At 36.3% G+C, this 27558-nt stretch overlaps 1 protein-coding gene and 1 non-coding gene across 6 annotated transcripts in view; one reads left to right on the top strand and one right to left on the bottom strand.

Annotated features, from left to right (window-relative positions):
* The window catches only part of STAU2 (staufen double-stranded RNA binding protein 2), a 298759-nt gene that overhangs the window by 226708 nt on the left and 44493 nt on the right, over positions 1-27558 (bottom strand). For all 5 annotated transcript variants that reach the window (XM_039238380.1, XM_039238379.1, XM_039238381.1 and 2 more), the window contains 2 exons: positions 19246-19405; positions 10803-10938 (listed from right to left, as the gene is read on the bottom strand). In XM_039238380.1, coding sequence (XP_039094311.1) covers positions 10803-10938; positions 19246-19405 — 296 coding nt within the window. The remainder of the gene's footprint in view (positions 1-10802; positions 10939-19245; positions 19406-27558) is intronic.
* On the top strand, positions 21314-21420 carry LOC120235886. The gene has a single exon (XR_005529523.1). It is a non-coding gene; the product is annotated as a U6 spliceosomal RNA (small nuclear RNA).

Genomic DNA, 27558 nt, shown 5'->3' on the forward strand with positions numbered 1-27558 from the left:
GAAGCTACTTTTCATTAGTTGATGAGTCTCTATCATGAATGAGCCTGACTTTTATCAAATGCTTTTTCTGTGTCTATAAGATCCTCACATATTTTTTAATGTTTATTTTATTTTTTGAGAGACAGTGCAAGCTCTAGCTTCTCAAGGTGGAAGCCTAAAGCAGTAATTTTGGACTTTTTCTTTTCTCACGTAGCATTTAAAACTATACATTTCCTTCCAAGCACTGCTTTAGCTGCATCGTATCTCAAAGTTTAGTTTTCATCTTCATTTAGTTCAAAATATTTTTCTAATATTCCTGATGATTTCTCCTCTGACCCATGCATTATTTAGAAATATGTTGTTTAATTACCAAATACTTACAGAATTTCCAGATATTTTTATCATATTTATTTCTAACTCAATCCCTTTGTGATCAGAGAACACAGTTTGTATTATTTCAATTCTCTTAAATCTATTGAGAATTGCCTTATAACACAGCATATCATCTCTCTTGGTGAATGAATGTAACGCTCTGCTGTTATTAGATGGGGAGGCGCAGAACACTCACCAGCAGTGGTTCTGAGCTGTACAGCTGCCTTAGTCAGCTCAGCCTGCCATGGCAAAATACCACAGACTGGGGGACTTAAACAACAGAAATTTTATTTTCTCACCGTTCTGGACTCTGGAAGTCCAAGATCAAGGTGCTTATGTGGTCAGTTTCTGATGAGAGTCCTTTTCCTGGCTTACAGACAACTGACTTATGTCCTCACATGGCAAGGGCAGGGGATATGCAGCTACACAGCTGGCTGTCTGGTGTCTGTTCTTAAAAAAGCAATAACCTCATCATGAGGGCCACACCTTCATGACCTCTCGGAAGCTATTTACCTCCCACAGGCCCTATATCCGAATTTCAGGTTAGGGCTTCAACATATGAATTTGGAGGGTACACAATTTAGTCCACACCAGTGCTGTTTTCTTGTTTACAGTTTCGTTACCCTAAAGCCCACTCATAGATGCATGTATAGTTACAACTGTTGGGTCTTCTGGATGATTTTATCTTTTATCATTGATAATTTTATTCTTAATACTTCTTATTCTGAAATCTACTCTGTCTTATATAAATATAGCCACTCTAGGCTTTATTATGCCTAGTGTTTGCATGAAATATCATCTTCCATCCGTTTAACCAATCTGTGTCTTTATACTGAAAGTAGATTTCTTTATGTATCATATTGGTTGTATTTCCTGCTCTTTCATTATGTCTGACCTTCTTTATCTTTTAACTAAAGCACTTAAACCATTTGCATTTAACATAATTATTAATGTGGCTGGGTTCAAATCTATCATCTTGTTCTTTGTTTTCTATTTATCCCATGTGTTAATTACTCCTTTTTTTCTCCCTCTTTTCTGCCTTCTTTTAGATTACGTTTCTTATTCTATTTTATACCCACTGTTATATTAACTATTCTTTTTTTTGCACAGCATCAATAGACATCTTTAACCATAACATCCCTTCATATCATATCAGTATGTATAACGTAAGAGGGTTCCCTAGGCTTTCTAGGTGTTTATTCGGGGACGGTAAATCTGGTCCCCATTACAGCCAAAAGCATAAGCCCCACAACATTTTTAATAATTTTATTTGTATCTATTACTTGAAGAAACTGATGTGGGGTGGGGAAAGGCTCTCTATATTTCATTTCAAAGAAAAAAGTTGTACTTCTTTTTCATAAAATGAAATGTATAATATCTGGTCTTACCAGATGAGTTAAAAGTTATAATTTTTGTTTTAAAGAGTTACAGTGTTCACTTGTTCCTATTCTTAATTTTAAATATGACTGCTTAAGACAAGAGCTTCTGTCCCAGACTAAACCTCTTGTTTACCCTGAAATCATTTCCCTTGCTCTCTGATTCCCTGGCTTCATATTTCAGCTCATTCTCCCTCATCTTTGCTTTCTTAACCTATTCAAATCCTCTTACCTAACTCATTCTAAGAGTTTTAAAACACAATGTATTTTTAACACTTGTTTAGTATGAGTTTGGATTTCTCCCACATAAAAACACATTTCTAATCTAATTAATGTAATCCTATGTAAAAATAGAGAATATTGAAAATTTTTGTCTTATAGCCTTTCAGTTCCTCATCTACCTATAAAGTAGTATCCGCATGAAGAAATATCATTTTTAAAAGAAATACCATTTTGATGGGTGCCTGGGTGGCTCAGTCAGTTAGGCGTCTGGCTCTTGGTTTTGTCTCAGGTCATGATTTCATGGTTTGTGGGTTCAAGCCCTGTGTCACGCTCTGTGCTGATAGTGCAGAGCCTGCTTGGGGTTCTCTCTCTCTCTCTCTCTCTCTCTCTCTCTCTCTCTGTCCTTCCCCTGCTCACTCACTCTCAAAATCAATAAATAAAAGCTTAAAAAAACTTTTAAATGTCATTTTGAAAACTTGTAACATACATAAAGCATACAACAGAGAAAAGAATATATTCCGTAAACCAAGGGCTATAATGTACAAAAGGCAAAATTATATATTAACTACTTGAATGAATTCCTGCTTTTCACTACTTCACATTTATTTCATTTATCCAAGAGGCTTTAAAGTTGTGTACTTTGCTGACCTCTTAGGTTCAACCTCTTAGGTTGAAGCATATGAAACCAACATATTTGTAGGACAAAGAAAGGTGAAATATTAATGATTTTGTACAGTTTAACCTCTCATTTGTCAGTTAACCACCAGCCTGGGAATACTAACCAGTGTGAACTCACCCAGTCTGCATTGTTGTTTTATCAGTACACAGGCACCATCTGGTGGCAGAAAACAAAATTACAGGCTTTTCCCGTTTATACTGCTTCATACAAATACATTCAGTTTCTCAACTCTTCTACTTTCCAACATGCTTTTTCAAAGGGCAGTACAAAGTAGTGAGGAACACTGAGACTGACAGTTTGAACTGTACACCTGAAACTAATATAACACTGTATATTAACTATGGTGTGATGAAAATTTTAAAAATTAATTTAAAAAAAGTTTGAACAAGCTCAAAGTTAATAGCACACCAACACAATATTAGCAATTAGTCATCAGCCTATATAACAAACTGTGAAGTTCAATAAGCTATTTCATAAACTAAAATCTTGATTATTTCTAATTTTACTGATAATTAACATAATGAAATACAACCAGTTCAGGTACTTCAAAAAATCTATTTGGGGCACCTGGGTGGCTCAGTTGGTTAAGCGTCTGACTTCAGCTCAGATCACGATCTCACTGTTTGTGAGTTCAAGCCCCAGGTCAGGCTCTGTGCTGCAGCTTGGAGCCTGGGGCCTGCTTTGGATTCTGTGTCTCCCTCTCTCTCTGCCCCTCCCCTGCTCACGCTCTGTCTCCCTCTGTCTCTCAAAAATGAATAAATGTTAAAAAGAAATTCTGTTTCACCATCTCAAATTTCCACTGATAGCTATAGCTTTCCAAAAAGTTCTTTCCAAGTCTCATAGATTTATTTCCCAGGGCAACAAGAGGGGAGACCGTGAAGAGCCAGGTCTCTGCCCATTGGAACAAGTAACTTTAGCAAAACAGTCCTCTTTCCTTGTTTAACTTACTATGACTCATACCATATATCTTAGGAAAAAGCAACTTTACTAACCTAGGTACAAGTGATTGGAGCAGGAATTGGAAACATTAGCAACCAAATATAAATATTGTCTTGACACAAAATACACCCACCGCACCTGAGGATGGCCATGCTTGGCATGGGGGAATGCCATGAAATTTTTCCAAATTGAATAATGACAAACCAGTATAACTAAATCCTTTTTGAGAAGGAAATATAAATCCTACATGAACAAAGAACAGATTGGTCACTCAAACTTAGGTTGTATCCTCAACAATGTCATTGTCTGTAGGATGCATTCTGATGTGTGAACTTCAGGGAAGCTCCAGACACCAAGTTCCTCTTCCCCACATGTACTTCCAACAAACCTTCAAAGCCAAAGATAATCTCCCCATACCCTCCACTGAGGCTTTAAAGAATAATAAAATGGGCCCTTCCTAAATATAGGCAATTTAAACTCAACATAGGCAAAACAGGATTCCTAATGTTTACAAAGACCAACTCCAACTCCTCATTGTAAAAACTATTACTAGTGATGCAGATATGACAGTTATCTTTAATTACTTCCCTCAACCAATTACTCCCCAAGTGCTATCAAGTCCATCTTCTAAATATACAGACACTGTACTCCTCTCCCTCTTCACTGTTCCAGGCTCTCATCAAGTTAAGCCTGAATTACAACATCCTTGTAATTCATCTTTCTCCCTTGAACTTTAAGCCTTTCAAAACTGTTTCCCACATGTTGCCAAAGCGATATGTCTACAGATATCTAATTATTTTATCCCTCAGCTTACAATCCTTCAGTGCTCCCAATCACCTTCAGTATAAATCTAAACCTCTTCCCGAGGCCATCTGAGGACATCAGATCAGCACCCTGCCTGAACTTCAGCCTTTCAGTCCATACACACCACACTGCTTGCAAGTCCACAATGAACTAAACTTCTCAGTATTCCTTGCTGTTGTTCCCAAAATCTAGTTTGCTTTTCCTTACCTTCATCCCGTGGCTAGTGCCTAGTTAACCTTAAGATTCAGTTCAAGTGTCAGTTCCTTCTAGGAAGCTTCTTTCTTTGATTCCCCGGTCTAAGTGAGGTACTTGTTCTCAGTGCTTCCACAGTACCATATGGTCACATCTACCACTCTATTACTGTTGCTCTGCATTGTTTTCATCTTTTAATAGACTCAGAACCTATCAGACTATTTTTCATCAAAGTATCTACTCTTAACATGACATGTGGCAAAGAGCAGGCATTCAGTAAATATTTGCTTAATGAAAGACCTCATGAGAGTCCTTTTATTTGTTATTATCTCTATTTAGGAAATGAGGAAACTAAGAGAGGTCCGGTGCCTTGCCGAAAACCACACAGCTAAAAGCATCAGAATGAGGATTTAAACCATATATTCTAACTGTAATGGAAATGATTCTCCTTCAGAATCTTTGCCTTGAGGAAATTTTCATAAAATAATTGTGCTCTGCATAACAGCTTGAATTCCTGTTTCTCAAGGCTGGGCACAAACCCAAGTATGGGCCAATTAAAGTATTCCCAAACCCCAAATCCAGTCTGAATGACAAAGGGATGGATAGTCTACTCAAAGTCTTTCCTGGGGCTTTCCCAAGAACTACACAAAAACTTGCTCCTTCTCTGGTACTACATGTCTAAGGCAGCATATGAAAGTCAGCTTCTTTAAAAATGAAGTCAAACAGAGGAAAAATGAGACAAGAGCTAAAAAGAGAAATGGAAAAAAGAACACTAAAGCCCTATATTCAACCATGCCTGAAATCTCCCCAACAGACCTCCCAGTTACATAAGGCAAAAATCCCCACTTTCACAAACTCTAGTTTGAGTTGTGGGCCTTCGGCCGTCTGCATCAGCACTGGGGACCTTCTGGCCACTAACCAAGCAGGTTTCTTACCTCTGTGCAGACACAAAATTGATAAACTGTCGGTCGGAGGCCTGATTTCAACCATTCTGTTCCTTGAGATAATGTATATCACTTTTATACGAAAGGTAGGAGAACAAAAGCATAAAATGTTCACCAGCCTTAATATCCTACACTTTGTTATATAAATTTTTGTAGTTTCAACTTTATATCTGTGAACAGTGGCTCAAATGAGAAACGAAAAGATGTAACAGGATGTATTCATTTTTAAACATCTTGGGTGTAACAAAAAGACACAAGTACTTCAGAATCCAGATTGCACCCAGATTTTGCTCATGGATAAATCTCTCTTTTCCCTAGCCATCATAAAACAGGACAGTGGAGGGATGGGGGTGGAGGGTTGGTTTCTGTAAGTGCCTCCTTAGCCTTTGAGTGAGTTCAAGTGTAGAAACTTCATCAGGAAAGAACAGAATTCAATAAAAATAAATACACTTTAAAAAAAAAACCAGCATGGGTAATATCTAATTATTACTTAATATTATTTTAAGTAGAAAATGACAGGACCTTTTCATATATCCCTCTAAATGGTATCTGTTTCTTGGACTTTTTAACCTTTCATTTGCTGCCTTATTAAGAAGCTACTGATTCATTTGCAGTCTGACAAGAAGAGTATCTCCTCTGATCTGTGACTCCAAATTCCCTGCAACACATTCAGGTGTTGTCATCTGCAAATTAAGGTCATCTGTGAAATTGTAATTTTTACAGCCTAATGAGTAATGGTTAAATTTGCCCTTTTGTGAGCAGAGAGCTTTTAACTTGAAACATGGCCTGGCAGCTTACTAGTACTTCCCTATTTTCTTTTTACCTTTTTTTGTGTGTGATCTATAGAATCTCAAAACAATCTGAAAAGATTCTCCAACAATCTGAAAGCAAAATCTACTTTCTCCGTTAAGTGAGCCTAAGGCACGACGCTTAAAGAAGTCATAAGTAACTTCTCGTGCCCGTCGTGACAACCATGGAATCAGATCCTGAAACTAGAAATTGCCAACAAAGGAAAAATGTCAACGTCTTAACATAAAACTTACAATACAAAAAACAAAAACATAAAAAAATAAAAATAAAACCAAACCACATGACCCCTGTCACATTCCCATATACCAACTATTCTCTCCCTTGGTTCCCTCTTTTCCAGCCTTCCAGGCCTCCTGGTGAAGACACCAACACTCCTGGCACATTCCCACTTCAGGAGCTTTGCACCTGCTGTTTGTTCTGCTTGGAATATTCTCTCCCTCTCTCACGACACTCTCACTACTTATTCCCTCTCTCCTTTTAGGTATTTATCAAAAGTCCCCTTCTCAGTGAGTAACCACTTATTACTGACTGCCTCCCCCACTGAAATAGGAGCTCCATATTACTAATTCACAGAGATTATTGTCTGATTTTTCATTGCTTTAGCGTTAGATTTCTTTCATTTAAAGCAATAAACTCACTAACCAAAACTCTAGTTAAGATTTCAATAATGGACTATGGATATCAAAATACAATAAGCATTTAAATATAATATCCTCATGAGACTATTCATCATAGTACATTAAAAATAAGGGCACCTGGGTGGCTCAGTCGGTAAGCTTGATTTTGTCTCAGGTCATGATCTCATGATTCGTGGGTTTGAACCCCACACTGAGCTCTGCGCTGTCAGCGCAGAGCCTGCTTGGGATTCTCTCTCTCCCTCTCTTTCTCTGCCCCTCCACAAAATAAACAAACTTATAGAGAGACAGACAGACAGAAAGAAAGAACGAACGAACGAACATCTTGCAAGCATAAACTAGGCAAGGTATATCTAATTCAGGTGACCAACTATATCTATTATGCTTAAGTGGGCAAATAGTTTTATTTATATTAGGTAACCTCAGGCTCATGAGAAAGGCAATGAGTATGTTATACAGAAAAAGAGAAAGTAAAGCAACTACAAGAGAAATGTGATGCCCTTCTTGTCACCTATGGGGTGTGGACACCAACTGGAGAGCTGGTGAGCCTACCACCGGATGCTCCAATTAGGAGACACTACAGAAGAGGATGAGAATGGAACAGCATCGCAGGAAATCAAAGGCAGTTAAGGATTTGGGCCAAAAGAGCAAGTGGGAGATGGTAAATACTCTGTGGAAGCGTCACCTGACAGGACTACACGTCACCAACTACAGATTCCAGCAAGGCGGCAAGAAAAGTGTCCGCTCTCTGCAAGGCAGGGGACAGCACCACAAAGAGCCCAGAAGCCCAGAGGACCATAGAGAACACCACACAAAGGTGAGCGTCCCTCCTTTCCTGCCACAACAACACAGTAAATTCCCCCAGACACACCTGGGAGAAAAGTGGGAAGGAGAAGTCTAAGAGATTGTACACATTTTTGTGAGAGAATCTGAGCAATAATATTGAAAGGAACCATTTAAAATCTGAATAGGACTGAGTTTTAAATGGTAAATACACACTACCAAAAAGATACCAAAAGGTATCAGGTTATATGTACACTAAATAGCTTCTCCTCACATCTGAACTGTAATGTTAGTAAATACACAAAATGATTTCAAAAACATCATCATCTCAAAACTAGAAGAAATTATAATTATGTGAATGACAGAGGTATCAGCTAACACAATGGCAATCATAATGCAACATAAATGTACCAAGTCAATATGTAGTACACTTTAAACTTGTATAATGTTGTATATCAACTATATCTCAATAAAAATATTCTTAAGCATTAGTAAATATCTGACCACAAGAATTTCTTGGGCATAAAAGCAATAGGAGAAATCAAACACACAAAAATTATAGATTAGGTCATATAACATCTAAAACTGTTGCACATCAAAAACACAAAACTAAAAGCTAAGTTTTTATAAGGAGGAAAATTAAACAAAATAGACAATGCTAATACCCTCCATACGTAAACATTTGAAGACTGGTCAAGTAATGCAACAAAAATTAGCAAATTAAACTAGACAAATCAAAAAGGACAAGAGTCTAATATTTAAAAACTGTTCAATCTCACAAATAATCAATAAAATCAAAATGTAAAAACATACCACTTTTTACTATCAAATAAGACAATGTATTTTTAAACTCAGTGCTGTCAGAATGTAACAGAAATTTGTACTCTAAGAAATTAGTACAAATTAATGTACTAATTAATTAAGTACTAATTAAAGAAATTAACATAATTGGGTAACTATTTTTTCAACCTAATATTCCCCTTATAGTAATCTATTTTAAGAAAATAATCAGTGATGTGAATAAAAAATTTGTTATGAAAAAATTGTTTGCTGGAATATTATTTATAATTGCCAAAGAAAAGGGAAACTACTTAGATGATCAAAAACAAAAACATTTTGTTTATATGCTTATCAAGTATTCTTTGTTTATACTTGTTTATATCCCTGTAAAGTATATGGTGGCCAAATGAAGCATTATATAGCCATCAAAAGTGTTTTTCAAAAATCACTTAAAAATATGAAAACTGGGGGTGCCTGGGTGGCCCAGTCAGTTAAGCGCCTGACTTCAGCTCAGATCATGATCTCATAGTCCATGAGTTCGAGCCCCATGTTGGGCTCTGCTGATAGTTCAGAGCCTACAGCCTGCTTTGGATTCTCTGTCTCCCTCTCTCTCTGTCCTTCCCCTGCTTGTGCTTTGTCTCTCTCTCTCTCTCTCTCTCTCTCTCTCTCTCTGTCACTCAAAAATAAATAAACATTAAAAAAATTTTTTGAGTATGAAAACTGGGGGCGCCTGGCTGGCTCAGTCAGAAGGGCACGCAACTCTTAATCTCAGAGTCATAAATTCAAGCCCCACATTGGATATAGAGATCACTAGAAAATAAACTTTAAAAGAAATATATGAAAAATGATCACTGGGGCGCCTGGGTGGCTTAGTCGGTTAAGCCTCCGACTTTCGCTTAGGTCATGATCTTGCGGTTCGTGGGTTTGAGCCCCGTGTCGGGCTCTGTGCTGACTGCCAGCTCAGAGCCTGGAGCCTGTTTCAGTCTGTGACTCCCTCTCTCTCTGACCCTCCCCTGCTCACGCTGTCTCTCTCTCTCTCCTAAAAATAAATAAAAACATTAAAAAAAATTTAAAAAAAAAAAGATCACTATATTCAATGAAAAGAGAGCACAATATTATATGTGTGAAATGAATAAATTATGATACATTCATAAACAAAGGAAATCCAGATAGAGTAAAGCCAACAAGAAAGAATCTCAAAAAACTAAAACAAATAAACAAGGAAACCATTATACGAAGTGAAAAAAGCCAAACCAAAAAGAGTACATATTATATGAGTTTGTTCGTATGAAGTTCAAGGACATACAAAACTAACATACAGTGACAGAACCATGGTTACTCCTGGGAGGGGGTGTAGTAGGTGCAAACAGGTCTGAGGAATCTCTCAGGGTGCTAGGAACATTCTGACCATGTTGTGAGGATATACATATGTAAAAAGCGATCCATTAAAGTATAAATATGTATACATACATAATGATTACCACAATGTACATTTAAGGTCTGTGCATTTTGTCATTCATATATGGTACCTCCATAAAGTTCTGTAGAAAATGCATCTAAAGGATGACTTCAATTTGGTTAAATAAATGTGCAAAGAATAAAAAAATATATAAAATGCTTCAAAACATTAAAGGCATTTAATTCTGGAATTACAAGTTATTTTTCTTTTCTCTTTACCTTTTTGCATTTTCTATTTTCTCTACAATGAGTTACATGACTTTTATAAATAATCAGGACAAAAAACACTTAACAAAAAACATTTTTTTTATAAATGATCAGAACAAAAAACACTTAACAAAAAACAAAAAACTTAACATTTTTTTAAATTCTGCCCTGCCTATGAAAGAAAATTCTGTTACACTTGTAACTATCACAAAATTATGCAATGTGTAGAAAGACTTAATAAATTCTTCCAACAAATTTCCTATAAATTAAAAATTCTCGTGTTTGTAATGTATTTGGACAAATTAAGAAAAACACTAATTAAGCTAAGTACCTGCAAGTCAACTGAGAACTCAGCACTATTCTGTGGCATGATTGTAAATCACGGCCCTGCCTGCAACAAACACAGGGCTCTCATGACTCCATAAAAACTAGTTCCTGAAAACCAGCTATTTTTTAAAATGTATTACTTTAAATATTCCTTATTTAAATAAGAGCCCAACTTATCTAAATTCCATGCAAAATGCCCAAAGTGAATTCTCTTCACATTGAAAATGCTCTTTGAGCTTCAGAAACTTTTACGTAAAATGGTAAATGAGAACAAAACCAAAGAAGACATACAAACCTCTGATTGTACATGCCCCGAAAGTTGTAATTAGCTCTATAATTTGGGAAAGGCTTTGGGTCTAACGGCCTGTAGATGGCAGGCTCTCCCCTTTTCATAGCAAGCCCATTCAGTTCCACAGTTGGAGTTATACTACCTGTTTAAAAAAAATATTAAAGCACACAAGTGAAATATTTCCATAATAAATCGTACAAGCCACAATTACATTACAAGTCATTACCATGAAAGACGGTGGGAGGCGATGGCCTGTCTGTATGATTGTCTCAGGGGTGTATAAACAACCTACAAGAACAGGAAAATTGTTTCTAATGAAATCTCTTTGGGGGTTTGGCAATGTTTTTTATATATTTGTGACCAAAATTTCAACTTGGAAGTCATACTGTTTCAAAACAAGGGGAACACAAGATTCATAGATTGCATAATTTGATTATGATAGAGTACTGAACTTGAGGATAAATTACTCACCCCAGGAAACTTTCAGTTATTTAATCATTAAAAACATTATCATCTATGAATACTTTTATATTTTGCTAAATCAAGCAGCTGAAGTTAGCAATGAATACAGGGTCATCAGTAATTCTTGGACTTACCTACTGAAACTAAATTTTGAGTTTCTATAACCAACAAGACAAAATAAATATACTAATGCTCTGTATAAATAATCTTTAAAGATACAGATTGAAGCATTTTTGGATGAAGTGATATATCTGAGACTTTTTTCAAAATAATTCAAAGGAGAGATAGATGAGAAACAAGGTAACTGTTTAAGCTGATGAGGGGTATAGGGATATTTACTATCTTATTTACTCTACTTTTCTGACAGTTTGAAAGATTCCATAATAAATAACACACAATGTAATTACATCACATTATTTTGAGTACCACAAGAGGTTATTTAGTAAATCATATGTATATATGTTCCATATAACAAATTATAAAAATGAATCTAAAGTTTTCATAGAAAGTATCATTTACTTTCAGTGTAAATCCTATTATATACCATTTTGCTTGAATGATGCCTTCTCCAATATACATTTAAGACTCCATTCATCACATACAAAAATGGGTCCACTTATTGCATCAGAGAACTGGGACTGGCAGAAAGCCCCCACCAGGAGTGAGAAAGCCCAACACAAATGCACAACTGGCAGCCATGGCATAAGCAATCATCAAGGGTCAATAAGTGCTCCCTTTATATCTCATTTCTAAAGCGTTCATGTGAAGCCACTCAAAAGTATAAGAACAGTAACTATTACCAAGGTTAAGAGGAAAAATAAAGAGAGTGGAAGGACAAAGGAGACAAAAAAGGAAAAGATAAGCATAAGAAAAAGAGAAAAGAACAGTTAACATTTTGAATAGTAAGTTCAATTAATCCAAATCTCTACTTTAATACCAACACACTCAGGGAAAAGGAAGACAAAGTCAAGAATAAAGGGATTCTTTTTTCTTTCTTTTTTTCCTACGTTATTTTGCCAAAAGATAAGTAAAATGCACAACCCTTAAGCATACAGATCCACAAATTATTACACACGTAAACACTCAGCGACCACCATTCAGATCAAGATAGAAACATTTCCATAACCCAGAAAGTCCCATCATGCCTTTTTCCAGTCAATACCCACCTCCCCAAGTTACCTACTCTGATTTCTGTCATCAGAGTTTTGCCTGTTCTTCAAACCTGAATATGTACGGTTCTATCTTGCTTCCTTCACTCAACATAGCAATTTTGTCAAATATATCAGTATTTCAAACATTTGTTTTTATCACTGAATAGTATCCCACTGAATAAATACATTAATTTCTCTATTCTGCTGTGAATGGGACATCTGAGTTGTTTCCAGTTGGGAACAATTAAGTATAAAGCCACAATGTTTTAGCAGACATACATAATCAGTTCTCAGGTATCCGTAGCAGCGAATCGCTAGATCGCAGAGTAGGTTTATGGTCAACTTTATTAGAAATTGTCTAAAATTCTCTAAAGATTTAACACCAGAGAGCAGTCTGTGCTGTTAAAAGTTTAAATTTTGCTTCTTTCATACAGATCATAGTTTAATAATTAGCATGTTAATCAATCAGTTGTTAAGATTTATGTCATTCTGAATTCGATTTGGCAATAATCACACAGACACAGGTGGCATTAAGTTCAGAAAGAAACAAAAGCTTGAAAGACCTTGCTGTTTAGGTAGGCCGATAAATAAGAAACTATGTGTTTAAAAAGCATCATTAAGGTGATTTTAATGCACTGGTAGGATATAAATGTCCTGCCACCTATACCAAAACTGGATTTTAAGCCAGGTAAATGTAACGTATTCATATCATTTGAATAAATAAATGATTTCACGTAAATTCCTCATTTGAAAGTAAGCCTGCATATATTTTCTTCACAGAAATGCTAGACACTGGTCTTTGTGAAGGAGAGCAGAGAAGCAGCAGACCAGTGCAAACCGAGCAGAAGAGGTTTCGACGCTCAGAGCGAAGTATCTCCACCTGTTTAATAAAGAACTAGACATCTCTGCATGTACACAGCCTCTTTACTTACACAGTAATGCTTTCACAGAAAACATTTAAAGAATAACTTCAAAGAATGAGAACCTCCAAATAATGCTACGTACCACTCCAGCATGTGAGAGCTGGACCCAGGCTGCTTAAAAACCATCATTACATAGGACTCCTCATGTGTTACACGGCTGTAAGGTTGACACCGTCAACACAGAATCCATTTCTGCCGGTTTTTTGGTATAGTAATTTATACTTACCGGTGATAAATAGAACAAGGCTAATTGATTATATATACAAATGTATATAATAACAATTGTGGATTCCTATGTGAAAAATGGAAGAAAAATGTAGTTTTCAAGGAGCTACATAATACTAACACTTCAGGAAACAGCTTTGTACGAAGTTAGAATAGTCCCTGGAGCATAGTAGTCGCTCAATAAATACTCGTTGAAAGAATGAACTGACTAATCAACCAAGATTCCATGAAGAAATGGCTGGTGCCAGAGCCAGAACAAGGAAAATATGAGATGACTTTGGAATATCTTACTGTGCCAAGAAGTAAGAAGTGCTCAAAGAATAATGAGGAAACGCTAGAAGGACAGTGGAGTCAACCTGAAAGGTTCATACCACTGGCTAAATCTGTGACAAATTGAGAATCAAAATAAATAATGACAGATTATAAACCAGAAAGAAAATTAGAAATCCAAAAATCTATAGTGATATAAATAAATGAACAAACAGAAAAATGAGGGAAAAGAAAATTCTAGGGTAGAATGCAACCTAATCGATTTTTTAAAGAATGAAATTAAAATAGCAACTTTGAGAGAAATAAATTTCTGTTGTTTTAAACCACAAAAAGAGATAGATAGATAGATAGATAGATAGAAAGACAGACAGATATAGATAAAATCACCGTTTGGCACTCTTAGAGTATTAATTGATTCAGGAAAGAATCATCAATAGATACCAAATCTGGCAGGTGAAACAAAGTTTGATGAGAAACAGAATGTTTATATAGTCCCAAAGTTTCTCCTCAGAAAATACTTATTAATTCCTTATAAGTTATTATTAATTTATTATATAATAAGAAAACATACTTATTAATTAACTTTACAATAAAGAAGCCTGGCAAACATACTCTTCACCAAGTGACAAAAGTCATCACTAATGGGACAAATCAAAATTGGGTGTGTCCTGCTATGTAACACTGAGGTAAACCTAGGTCACTGAGATATTCATGCTGAAAATGCATATATAGTGAGGAAACACCAGAAGAACTCAATCGAGGGGCATTCTACAAATGATGTGTGGCCTGTACTGTTCAAAAATGTCATGGTCATAAAACATAAGGATTAAAGTAGAATGAAAAGAAATGGTACGTACATGATCCTGATTAGATCACAGACCTACAGAGGATGTTACTGGGACAATAAATGAAACAGAAATGGAGTCTTTGCATTACCGGATAATACCACATCAACGTCAACTCCCCTTCAGGAGAACGGCCATATACTTGGGAAAAATACTTGGAAGTACTAAGGGGAATGGGACCACATGTCCACAACTTATTCTTAAATGGTTAGAAATGTTAATGACTGGGGAATCTGGGAATCCGGGTAAGTGTACATGAGAGCTCTATGGACTCTTTTTACAAATTTCACATAAATATGAACCTATTTTCAAAAAGGCTCATTTTTTTAAGTTTATTTATTTATTTTCAGAGAGAGAGACAGAGCACATGAGTGAGGAAGGGACAGAGAGAGAGGGAGAGAGAGAGTATCCCAGGCTCTGGTAGTGCAGAGCCCAACACGGGCTCAAACCCATAAATCGTGACATCATGACCTGAGCTGAAATCAAGAGCAGGATGCTTAACCAACTGAGCCACCCAGGCACTGTGCATTTTTTTAAATGGTAAAATTATTTCAACTGGCACTCTACAACAGAGGAGATCTTAATACCAACAGACATGAAAAGGTGCTCACCATCATCACTTATTAGGGAAATTACACTGAATTACTACATCCCCCCGAAGAACAGCTAAGAAATATACTGTTATAGTTTGACATTATGTATTTGTATGTATTTATTATGTGTGTATTTTTTTGGTTGTTTAAGTATGAACATGGAAGGGGGCAATTTTTTTTTTTTTTTTTTTTTGAGACATGGGATTCTCTAAAAGGAGAGGGGCAAAAACAGAGGAGGTTTTATTATGCTGCCCAAATTGGAGTGCAGTGGCTATTCACCAGCACAATCCCACTACTCCGACGTGTTCTGTTCCGACCTGGGCTGGCTCACCCCGCTGCAGGCGACCTGGTCGTCCCCTGCTCCCAGGAGGTCACTGTATCAATGCCACTGCACTGTATCAGTGCGGGTGCTTGATCAGCACAGCTCACTACAGCCCAGGACTTCGGGGCTCAACCAACCCTCCTGCCTCAGCCTCCCAAGCAGCTGGGACTACAGGCACATACCACCTGTGTGCCTTCTGTATGCTTTGGGATTTTTTTTGGTTTGGGGGTTTTGTTTTCTTTTTTTTTTTTTAATCATCCTGCCCCTTTTGTTGTAGAAATTAAAAAATAAAAGATACTTAAATACAATGGAGAACATAGAGGGCAAAAGCGATTAATAAAATTTAATGCTGAACTAAGTAGTGAGCTAAATGCTTGGGCCTCCAAATTGGGTAACCCAAAAACACTTAAAAATGGGAATGTTCACAGTTCACAGCAATTCGCTTATAGGTAAGAGAGTGGTCAAAGTTGTTCCAGCTGAAATGTCCACAGAAATTCTCTCTTCAAGGATATCCTTTAATTTTTGCTTTCATTCACTATTCTTTCTGACCAAAACTGTGACATTTTCCTTACTGTGTCTAACTGATGCCTCAATAGCTTTCTTATCTTTCCCAATAGGTCTAGGAATAAAAGACTGATGTAAGAACAGTAGCTATGACACCTGTCTTTTGTGTATGCTCATCAACTTCTGGTCTTAATTCATCTTCTGATTTTATTTATACTTGAATACATGTATAACTCACGTCCCAATAGTTCCAATATTAGGTCCATCTCCAACAAAAATGTATACATTAGAATGTTGACAACAGGGGCGCCTGGGTAGCTCAGTCGGTTAAGCGTCTGACTCCGGCTCAGGTCATGATCTCACAGTCTGTGAGTTCGAGCCCCGCGTCGGGCTCTGTGCTGACAGCTAGCGCAGAGCCTGGAGCCTGTTTCAGATTCTGTTTCTCCCTCTCTCTCTCTCTGACCCTCCCCTGCTCATGCTGTCTCTCTCTCTCTCTCTCTCTCAGAAATAAATAAAACATTAAAAAAAAATTTTTAAAAGAATGTTGACAACAGTTTCATTTCTAAGAACCCAAAACTGGAAACAATCCAAATGTCCATCAACAATACAATGAACAAGTAAATTAGGGTATACTCATACAATGGAATACCATATAGCAATGAAATACTATACTGTTAAATACAACATGGATGAATCTCACAGATGTAACATTGAGAAAAATAAGCTATCACAAAAAAGTATAGTGTGGGGTGCTTGGGTGGCTCAGTCAGTTAAGCGTCTGACTTCGGCTCGGGTCATGATCTCATAGTTCATGGCTTCGAGCCCCACGTCGGGCTCTGTGCTGACACTAGCTCAGAGTCTGGAGCCTGTCTTCAGATTCTCTGTTTCTCTCTCTCTCTGGCCCTCCCCTACTCACGCCGTCTCTCACACTGTCTCTCTCTCTCTCTCAGAAAATAAATAAAACATTAAAAAAAGTTTTTTTTAAGTATAGTGTATATTCCAACAAGCAGGCACAACGAATCCAATACAGACAAGCAGAAGAGTGGCTTCCCCTGGAGTTTAACCACCAGAAGGGGCCATGAGGGAGGCTTCTGGGGCACAGGTAAAGCCCGTGGTCCTGGTAAAGTATTCACAGTGCAAAAAGCCATGAAGGCTCTACAACTGTAATTTGTGCACTTGCTGGTATACAACATTATGCTCTATTTTAAAACTTTACCTTCAAAAGCTACTCACTCTATCAACTCACTGCAACACTCACACAGTGGAAACTCATCTCCACTGATCTTCTGGACTCTCCTGTTTCCTTCTTCTGACTCCTTGCTGGTTCACCTCCCCTTCTAATCCTCGAGAGTGGACCTGACGCAGAGACGGGCACACGCTGCTCTTGCTTCACACTCTGAGCTCTGAAGAGCCCGTTCTCTAACACGGCTTCACCCACTGGATCTGCAGTACGTATCCTTCTGTTCCATCCCTGCTGCCACTCCCAGCACCACTGCGGAGCCATGGGTGCAGAGCACTCAGTGCACAGAAGCTTCTGTTCTTCTTTCCTCACCCATAACCTGTGCTTTCCTAACTGATCTTACTTTCAGCATTTCCCACCTTCAATCCACATACAAAACTGAACTTCCTAAAATGGCATTTTAAACACATCATCCACTAGCTTGTAAACATTAATCTTCTAAACCATAAATAAAATTTACTCTCCAAAATCTGGCATTCAAGTCCATCACAGTTCAACCCTAATGTATCTCTGGTCTTATCTCTTCCTAGTTACTTGCCTGATCTAATTAAAAACCAATCCCCGTCCCCCAATATTTTATTTTTTACCAAACCCATTGTCCAGAGTTCTGTTTCCAATGCCTTTCCTCATAGTACTCCCTCCACCTAGAATATTCTTTCCTTACCTCTATACCTGTCTATTCTCCATTCAATTAGCAATAATCGTGCCTCAGATAAACCTCACTGGCTACAATACTGCTACTGTTTAAAGCTGTCTACTCTCCATTCAAAGATCTTATCTTCCTTCAACTACTCTCACCCAAGTTTATCATTACTTACAATACTGATGGCTGTTATTATTCACTTGGCACTTGATCTTTACCACTGACATATATGCTTTATGTATACAGCTATAAAATCTTCACAGAAAAGAAAAATATTTTCTATCTCATATATATCATATATATATATATGAGATAGAAAATATTTTTTATATTTATATTTCTATATATATTTATATTTCTATATTTCTAAAAAATATATATATTTTATATATATATTTTATATATATATATAATATATACATATATATATATAAACAACTGCATAAAACATAGAGGCAGTGGTATGGTATGAATGATCAATCAGTAATCTGAAGAGACTTTTTAAAAATTATAAAAAGAGTCTCTTACTGATTTCAATATAGGTATGTTTCTTTATTGTAGTAACATTTTGATTTAAACTTACTTAATAAATACTAAAATGAGCTGAACAGAAGCAAAAGGACTAGTAATGGGAAATTAATGGAGCTTTAAAAAGAACAGTTCTTGAAAGAATCGTCTGTGTCTACTTAGCACATGCTGCATGAGAAAGAAATAAACATCAGGCAATTATAAGCATAAGCGCAAGAACTCCAGTTAAATACATTACAGAGTCATTTTTGGCAGGAAAATGTCTTTTTTTTTTTTTTAAGTCTATCACAAAAATACTTAAAGCAGCATCTATTGCATAGATATAATATAGATATATTGTGCAGATATAATATCTACTATATAGACAGTAATGTATAGAATTATTGAGTCACTATACTGTATACCTGAAACTAATATAATACCATATGCTAACTAACTGGAATTAAAATTAAAAACTTAAAAAAAAAAAAAACCTCAGTCATACTTTCTGGTCTTTGTAGCCAAATGTCTTTTTGTCAACATTTAAAAGGTAAATAATGCATCTTTGGAGTATCCACAAAGCAAATTCTTAATATAATTACAATCACCTTACTCATTCTCTCACCTGTAATTATTATTCAGTTGTCTTTTTCAGGTGAGCTATTAATACCTGTTGACTATACAACCTGCTATGAAGAAAAGCACAGAGAATAACACATATAAAACACAACAACACAACAGAAGGAGACAAGTTAGGGCCATACCTGGGTTATTATTAACATTACTTTTGGGTGGTTTCTGAACTGGTTTGGGAAGTGTAGATTCAGTCAAAGCTTTATTAGCAACAGCTTGTTGGGCCTTCTTTATACTGCTCCCCTCGGATTCCCATGTCTGCTCGCCAAGACTCAGTTGCACTGAGAACATCTTCGAAAAACATAAAGAGACAAAGAAAATGTTAAACTTTTTCAGGAAATAAAATATGCTGTCTGAGAGAAAAACAGATTTACCACAGAATCAAAATTTTAGAGCTAGAGGTGACCTTACAGATTATTTGCAACAAAAATCTTATTCTACCTAGTGAAATAATTTTAAGAGATTATACCAGACTCTGTTCTATCCTATTAGAAGGCTTAGTGGCAGTTTTAAATGTGCATTTCGGGTAGAATAAATCAAGAAGAAATCATTACCCTAAATAGAATCATATTATTAATATCATTCAAACAGTCTTCAAAAAAAGCAGAATAAGTACAAAGAATAAGAGAAACCGTAAGAGAATCCACAAGGCCCTGTCTCTATAACACTTACAAAATCTAATTCCTTAAATTTTATACTTAATACAATCTAGGCAAAAGTCAGCAACCCTATTGAATATTATGTCATCAGGAAACTCTCAATCCTCTACAGCCAACATTCAACCAGTCACCAAATTCTGTTAATTTTAATGTCATAAATGTTTCTCAAATCTCTCTCTAAAACAAAACAAAACAAACTCAAATCCAAGTGTATCACCCCAACTTCAGGTTAAAAACCTTTAATTTTTCCTATTCTGTCATGGCACAAAAGTTCTATCTGTCCATCTTCATTTCATACCTACCCTTTCCCTTGCCATCAGAACATTCCATTCACACCATTATTTCCATACAAGCTCAAAACCTATTCACATTTAAAACTGAGGATTAAATTACAGAATATATACACACTCTGCTGTTTTATTCCACAGATAACTTACTCATTTATGGGAATACAAAGTAGTAAGAAATAAATGTATATTATAATCACTAAGAAATAAATGTGTATTTGTAGGAAGGAGGTCAAGTAGAAAGTATCCTAACCAACTGATTAAAGTTAGCATCATCAATAATCATACAAATTGACATCATGTACCTCCTGATACAACCCAATGAGAAATATTTAGTATTTCTGGCCAACAATGTTTAACCAAAATCTAATCACAGGGGGAAAGTCAGACAAACCTAGATAATGGTATGTTCTATAAGACAATGTAATACATAAGACAACTCTTCAAAAATGTCAATGTCATGGTAGGAAAAAACCACAACAAAAGAATATGTCATAATTTGGATTTGTCTGGTTTCCCTCTATGATTGGTCTGTATGATTTAATCTTTCCTGCCTCCTAATCTTCTAGATGTCACTATTTTCCTAGGCTCACAAGCAAGACACCTTTGAATGGTCTTCCTATCTCCTCCATTTCTCTCATGATTCTCTCCTGCATCAAACTATCAAGCTACTAATTCAACTTCAAAAATATTTTTCAGATGTGGCCTCCTCTGTTTATACTCTTTGGCAATGTCTTAGCAAAGAATATCAAACTCTTTCTCCTCAACTACTATGAGAGCATCCTAACATCATTCCCTTAACATAAGACTTTCCCATTCAAACTATCCCTCTTACCACTATCAACATGAACATTCTATAAAATACCAATGTATCCAAGTCAATCCTCTGCTTTTCTGAAACTTCTCTACAAAATCCCACCAGATTATTATACATCTAAAACTAATACAATGTTGTATGTCAAGTATATCTCAATAAAACTGGAGAAAATAAAAAGAACCCCAATAATTTCCAGTAGGAATCATGGAATGCACTGTTTATGAGTCTAAGTGGTATCTTTGCCATTTACTATGTACAAAGTTAGGAAGGAAAGTGATTTATTCTTTCTGTTTCCTTATGGCACATAGGATTGCTGCGAAAATCAAAACAAAATGATGCTAATGCCCCCATTTGAAAGGTAGAGGCTGTCAAAAACAAAATCCAACCCCATGCTACCTACAAGTATTTCACTTCAAATATAAAGAAACATAGTTTAGTCCTCACTTCAGGGGCACATATACTGAAGCTGGAACAATTACAGAGAAGATCAGCATGGGCTCTGCAAGGATGATATAATTTTAAAACAATGGGATAGAAAAAAATGTGCCATGCTAACAAAATCAAAGAAAAGTCAGAATGGCCATAATAATTTCAGACAAAGTAAATTTCAGAGTAAAGATTAATACCAATGATAACAAAGTTCATTTCATAATGATACGGGGGCAAATTAATCAAGAAGACATAACAGGGGCGCCTGGGTGGCTTAGTCGGTTAAGTGTCCGACTTTCACTTAGGTCATGATCTTGCGGTTCGTGGGTTCGAGCCCCGCATCGGGCTCTGTGCTGACTGCCGGCTCAGAGCCTGGAGCCTGTTTCAATCTGTGACTCCCTCTCTCTCTGACCCTCCCCTGCTCATGCTGTCTCTCTCTCTCTCTCCTAGANTCCCTCTCTCTCTGACCCTCCCCTGCTCATGCTGTCTCTCTCTCTCTCTCCTAGAAATAAATAAAACATTAAAAAAAAAAAATTAAAAAAAAAAAAGAAGACATAACAATCTTAAACATTTATTCAACTAATAACACAGCTTCAAAATACATGAAGCAAAAACCAACAGAACTGCAAAGAGAAGTAGAAAATCCACAATTTACATCAGAAATGCAATGCCCCCTCCTATGAATAAGTGACATAACAACTGACAAGTCCATTTGTTCTTAATTCCTCACAAAACATTCACCAAGAAATAAAATATTCTGGACCATAAACAAGTCTCAATAAATTCAAAGGATTCAAGTGATGCAAAATATGTTCTCTGACCACAATGGAATTAAGTTAGAAACAAATAACAGAAAAATCTGTGGAAAATCTCCAAACATTTGGAAACTAAATAATACATTTCTAAATAAAGGGTAAAAGATTAAATCAAAAGGGGAATTAAAAGGTATTTTAAACTAAATAAAAATGAAAACACCCATCTTGGAAGGTAACACTAAAACAGTACTAAGAGGAAATTTCTAGCATCAAATACCTATTCTAAAAAAGACATAAGGTCTCAAATAAGTTCGCTTTAGCTTCAATCTTAAGAAACTAGAAAAAGAAGAGCAAATAAAATTTGAAGTTAACAGAAAAAAGTAATAAAAATAAAAGCAAACATCAACGAAATAGAAAATAAACTCAATAAAACCAAGAGCTGGTTCAATGCAGAGGTCAACAAAACTGGTAAACCTATAACTAGACTAATCTTGGGGGAAAAAAAAAGGACATAAATTACCAGTATCAGGAAATGAGAGAAGTGACATCACTCCAGATTCTTAAAGTATTAAAAAGATAAAAAAGGATTGTTTTTAACAATTTTATGCCAATAAACTTAGCAACTTAAATTCTATGAAAGACACAATTATTAAGCTCATTAAAGAAAAATAAGTAACCTGAATAGCTTTATAAATGTTAAAGAAACTGAATCTGCAGTTTAAAAATCCTTACACACACACACACACACACACACACACACACACAAAATCCTCCAGGCTTAGATGTTTTTAATGATGAATTACACTAGGTATTTAAGGAAGAAACAATACCAATTCACACAAACTCTTCCTAAAAATTGACAGAGAAACACTCCTCAACTTATTCTATGAAGCCAGGATTACTTGGATTCTAGAGTAAGATACTATTAGGAGACTGGGGCGCCTGAGTGGCTCAGTGGGTTAAGTGTCCTACTTCGGCTGTCATGATCTCATGACATGAGACCATGGGTTCATGGGTTCGGGCCCCAGGTCGTGCTCTATGCTTTCAGCTAGCTCAGAGCCTGAAGCCCATTTCAGATTCTGAGGCTCCCTCTCTCTGACCCTCCCCTGCTCACACCGTCTCTCTCTCTCTCAGAAATAAGATACTATTAGGAGAAACAGTATAAGCCAAAACTACAGACCAATCTCTCTCATAAAGATAAACGTAAAAATCCTTCAAAAAATATTAACAAGGAATGCAGATTGGTGCAGCTACTCTAGAAACAGTATGGAGGTTCCTCAAAGAGTTAAAAGTACAACTACCCTATGATCCAGCAATTGCACTACTAGGTTATAACCCAAAGAATTAAGAAAGTACTAAATCAAAGGGATACATGTACTCTGATGCTTACAGCAGCAGTATATATACAATAGCTAAATTATGGAAACAACTCAAGTTTCCATCAACTGATGGATAAAGGAGATGTGGTATAAAGGAAAGACCCAAAAGACTAGCTACAGATCTCTCAACGGAAACTTGGCAGGCCAGAAGGGAGTGGCATGATATACTCAACATGCTGAATGAGAGAAATTCACAGCCAAGAATACTCTACCCAGCAAGGCTGTCATTCAGAATAGGAAAGATAAAGAGTTTTTGACCACTATATCAGCTCTGCAAGAAATATTAAAGGGAATTCTCTAAGTGGAATGGAAAAACCAAAAGTGACAAAGAAAGGAACAGAGAAAATCTCCAGAAACAAAGACAAAACAAGTAATAAAATGGTACTAAATACATACCTATTAATAATTATTCTAAAGGTAAATGAACTAAATGCTCCAATCAAAAGACACAGGTGTCTGAATGGTAAGAAAACAAGACCCACTTATATGCTGTACACAAGAGACTCATTTTTTTTTAATTTTTTAATCTTTATTTATTTTTTTAGAAAAAGGGAGACAGAGAATGAGCAGGGGAGAGGAAGCAGAATCCAAACCAGGCTCCAGGCTCTGAGTTGTCAGCATAGAGCTTGATGCAGGACTCAAACTCACAAACAGTAAGATCATGACCTAAGCTGAAGCAAAACACTTAACCAACTGAGCCACCCAGGAGCCCCACAAGAGACTCAATTTAGACCTAAACACACCTGCAGACTGAAAATGAGGGGATGAAGAAACATCTATCATGCAAATAGACTTCACTATATCATAAGAAAGGGAACTATTCAACAAGAAGATTTAGTAATTATAAATATTTATGTGCCCAACATGGAACCACCCAAATAAATAAAACAATAACAAACATGAAGAAACTCATTGATAATAAAACAATTAATAGTAGAGCACTTTAACACCGAACTTACATCAACAGATAAATCACATAAGCAGAAAATCAACAAGGAAACATGACGTTGAATAATACTCTGGACCAGATGGACTTCACAGATATATTCAAAACATTCCATCCAAAAGCAGCAAGATATACATTCTTTTCTTTTTTTTTTTTTTTTTTCTCTTCAAGTAAGCTCCATGCCCGGCATGGAGCCCAACACTGGGCTTCAACTCAAGACCCTGAAATCAAGACCTGAGCTGAGATCAAGAGTCAGAAGCTTAACCAACTGAACCACACTTGTGCCCCAAAACACACATTCTTTTCAAATGTACATGGGACACTCTCCAGAACAGATCATATAATTGGTCACAAATCAGGCGTCAACAAGTACAAAAAGACTGAGATCATAACACACATATTTTCTGACCAAAACGCTATGAGGTCAAACACAAGAAAAACTTTGAAAAGACCACTAATTCATTCTTCTAAACAATGAATGGGTCAACCAGAAAATCAAAAAAGAAATAAAAAATACATGGAAACAAATGAAAATGAGAACACAACAGCCCAAAGCCTTTGGGATGGAGCAAAGGTGGTCATAAGAGGAAAGTATACAGCAATGCAGGTCTACCTCAAGAAGCAAGGAAAATCTCACATAAACAACCTAAACTTACACCTAAAGGAGCTAGAAAAAGAAAAACGAAGCCTAAAGCCAGCAGAAGAAGGGAAATAATAAAGTTTAAAGCCAAAAATAAATTATATAGAAACTAACAATGAAACCAGGCGCTGTTTCTTTGATAAATTAACAGAATTGATAAACCTGTAGCCTGACTTATCAAAAAGAAAAAAGAACCAAATAAGTAAAATCACAAATGAGAGGAGAAAAATCACAACTAATGTCACAGAAATACAATTATAAGAGAATATTAAAAAACGATATGCCAACAAGTTGGACAACCTGGAAAAAAAAAAAAGGATAAATTCCTACAAACATGTAAAATACTAAAACAGAACCAGGAAGAATAGAAAACTTGAACAGACTGATGACCAGCAAAGAAACCCAATCAGTAATCAAAAATCTCCCAACAAATAAAAGTCCAGGGCCAGATGGCTTCACAGACAGAATTCTACCAAACATTTAAAGAACAGTTAATACCTATTCTTCTCAAACTATTCCAAAAAATGGAAATGAAAGGAAAACTTACAAATTAATTTTATGAGGCCAGCATTACCCTGAGACCAAAACCAGAGAAAGACTTAACTAAAAAAGAGAACTACAGGCCAGGATCCCTGATGGACAATGATGCAAAATTCTCAATAAAATACTAGCAAATCAAATCCAACAGTACATTAAAAGAATCATTCATCATGATCAGGTGAGATTTATTCCTATTTGCAAGCGTGTTACGTGATCATCAATAGATGCAGAAAAAGCATTTTATAAAGTACAATATCCATTCATGATAAAAAGAAAAAAACCCTCAATAAAGTAAGGTTAGAGGGGATATACCTCAACATAATAAAGACCATATACAAAAAACAGTTAATATCATCCTTAATGGGGTAAAACTGAGCTTTTCCTCTTTGGTCAGGAGCAAGACAGAGATGTCCACTCTCACCATTGTTATTTAACATAGTATTAGAAATCCTAGCCTCAGCAATCAGACAACACAAAGAAGTAAAAGGGTTCCAAATCACCCAAGAAGTCAAACTTTCAGTATTTCCAGATGACATGATACTCTATACAGAAAATCCAAAAGACCCCACCAAGAAATTGCTAGAACTGATACACAAATTCAGTAAAATTGCAGGATACAAAATCAACATACAGAAATGTGTTGCATTTCTAGACACCAATAATGAAGCAGCAGAAGGAAAAATCAAGGAATCAATCCCATTTGCAACTATACCTAACCAAAAACGTAAAAGATCTGAGTTCTGAAAACTATAAAACAAAGATGAAAGAAATTGAAGATTACACAGAGATGGAAAAACATTCCATACTCATGCATTGGAAGAGTAAATATTGTTAAAATATCTAAGCTACCCCGAGCAATCTACACATTTAATGCAATCCCTATCAAAATACCCACAGCATTTTTCAGAGCTACAACAAACAGTCCTAAAATTTGTATGGAACCACAAAAGACCCCAAATAGCCAAAGCCACCTTGAAAAAAGAAAAATAAAGCTGGAGGCATCACAATTCCAGACTTAAAGCTATATTACAAAGCTATAGTGATCAAGACAGTATGGTACTGGCACAAACATAGACAAAAAGATCAACAGAACAGAAGAGAAAACCCAGAAATGAACCTGCAACTGTCTGGCCAATCTTCAACAAAGCAGGAAATGATATCCAATGGAAAAAAAGACAGTGTCTTCCACAAACAGCGTTGGGAAAACTGGACAGTAACACGCAAAAGAATGAAACTGGGCCATGTTCTTATACCATACAAAAAAATAAATTCAAAATGGATGAAAGACCTAAATGTGAGACAGGGAACCATTAAAATCCTAGAGGAGAACACATGCAGTAATGTCTTTTGACGCTGGCTGTAGCAAGTTCTTACTAGATGTGTCTCCTGAAGCAAGGGAAACTATTGGAAAGCAAAAATAAACTATTGGAACTTCACCAAAATTAAAAGCTTCTGCACAGCAAAGGAAACAAAACTAAAAGGCAACCTATGGAATGGAAGAAAATATTGCAAATGACCTATCTGACAAAGAGTATCAAAAATCTATAAAACAACTTATAAAACTCAACACCCAAAAAACAACTAATCCAGTTTAAAACAAAAGACATAGACATTTTTCCAAAGAAGACATACAGATGTGAAGTGCTTCACAGTTACAATGGCTAAAATTAACATAGGAAACAACAGGTATTGGTGAGGATGTGGAGAAAGAGGAATCCTCACACTGTGGGTGAGAATACAAACTGATGCAGCCACTCTGGAAAACAGCACAGAGGTTCCTCAGTTAAAAAGAGAACTACTGGGGGGCGCCTGGGTGGCTTAGTCGGTTAAGCGTCCGACTTTCGCTTAGGTCATGATCTCGCGGTTCGTGTTCGAGCCCCGCGTCGGGCTCTGTGCTGACTGCCAGCTCAGAGCCTGGAGCCTGTTTCGGTCTGTGACTCCCTCTCTCTCTGACCCTCCCCTGCTCTCGCTGTCTCTCTCTCTCTCTCTCTC

This window comes from Hyaena hyaena, unplaced genomic scaffold (genome assembly GCF_003009895.1).
Source record: "Hyaena hyaena isolate Hyena2069 unplaced genomic scaffold, ASM300989v1 scaffold_139, whole genome shotgun sequence".
Classification (NCBI taxonomy): Eukaryota; Metazoa; Chordata; class Mammalia; order Carnivora; family Hyaenidae; genus Hyaena; species Hyaena hyaena.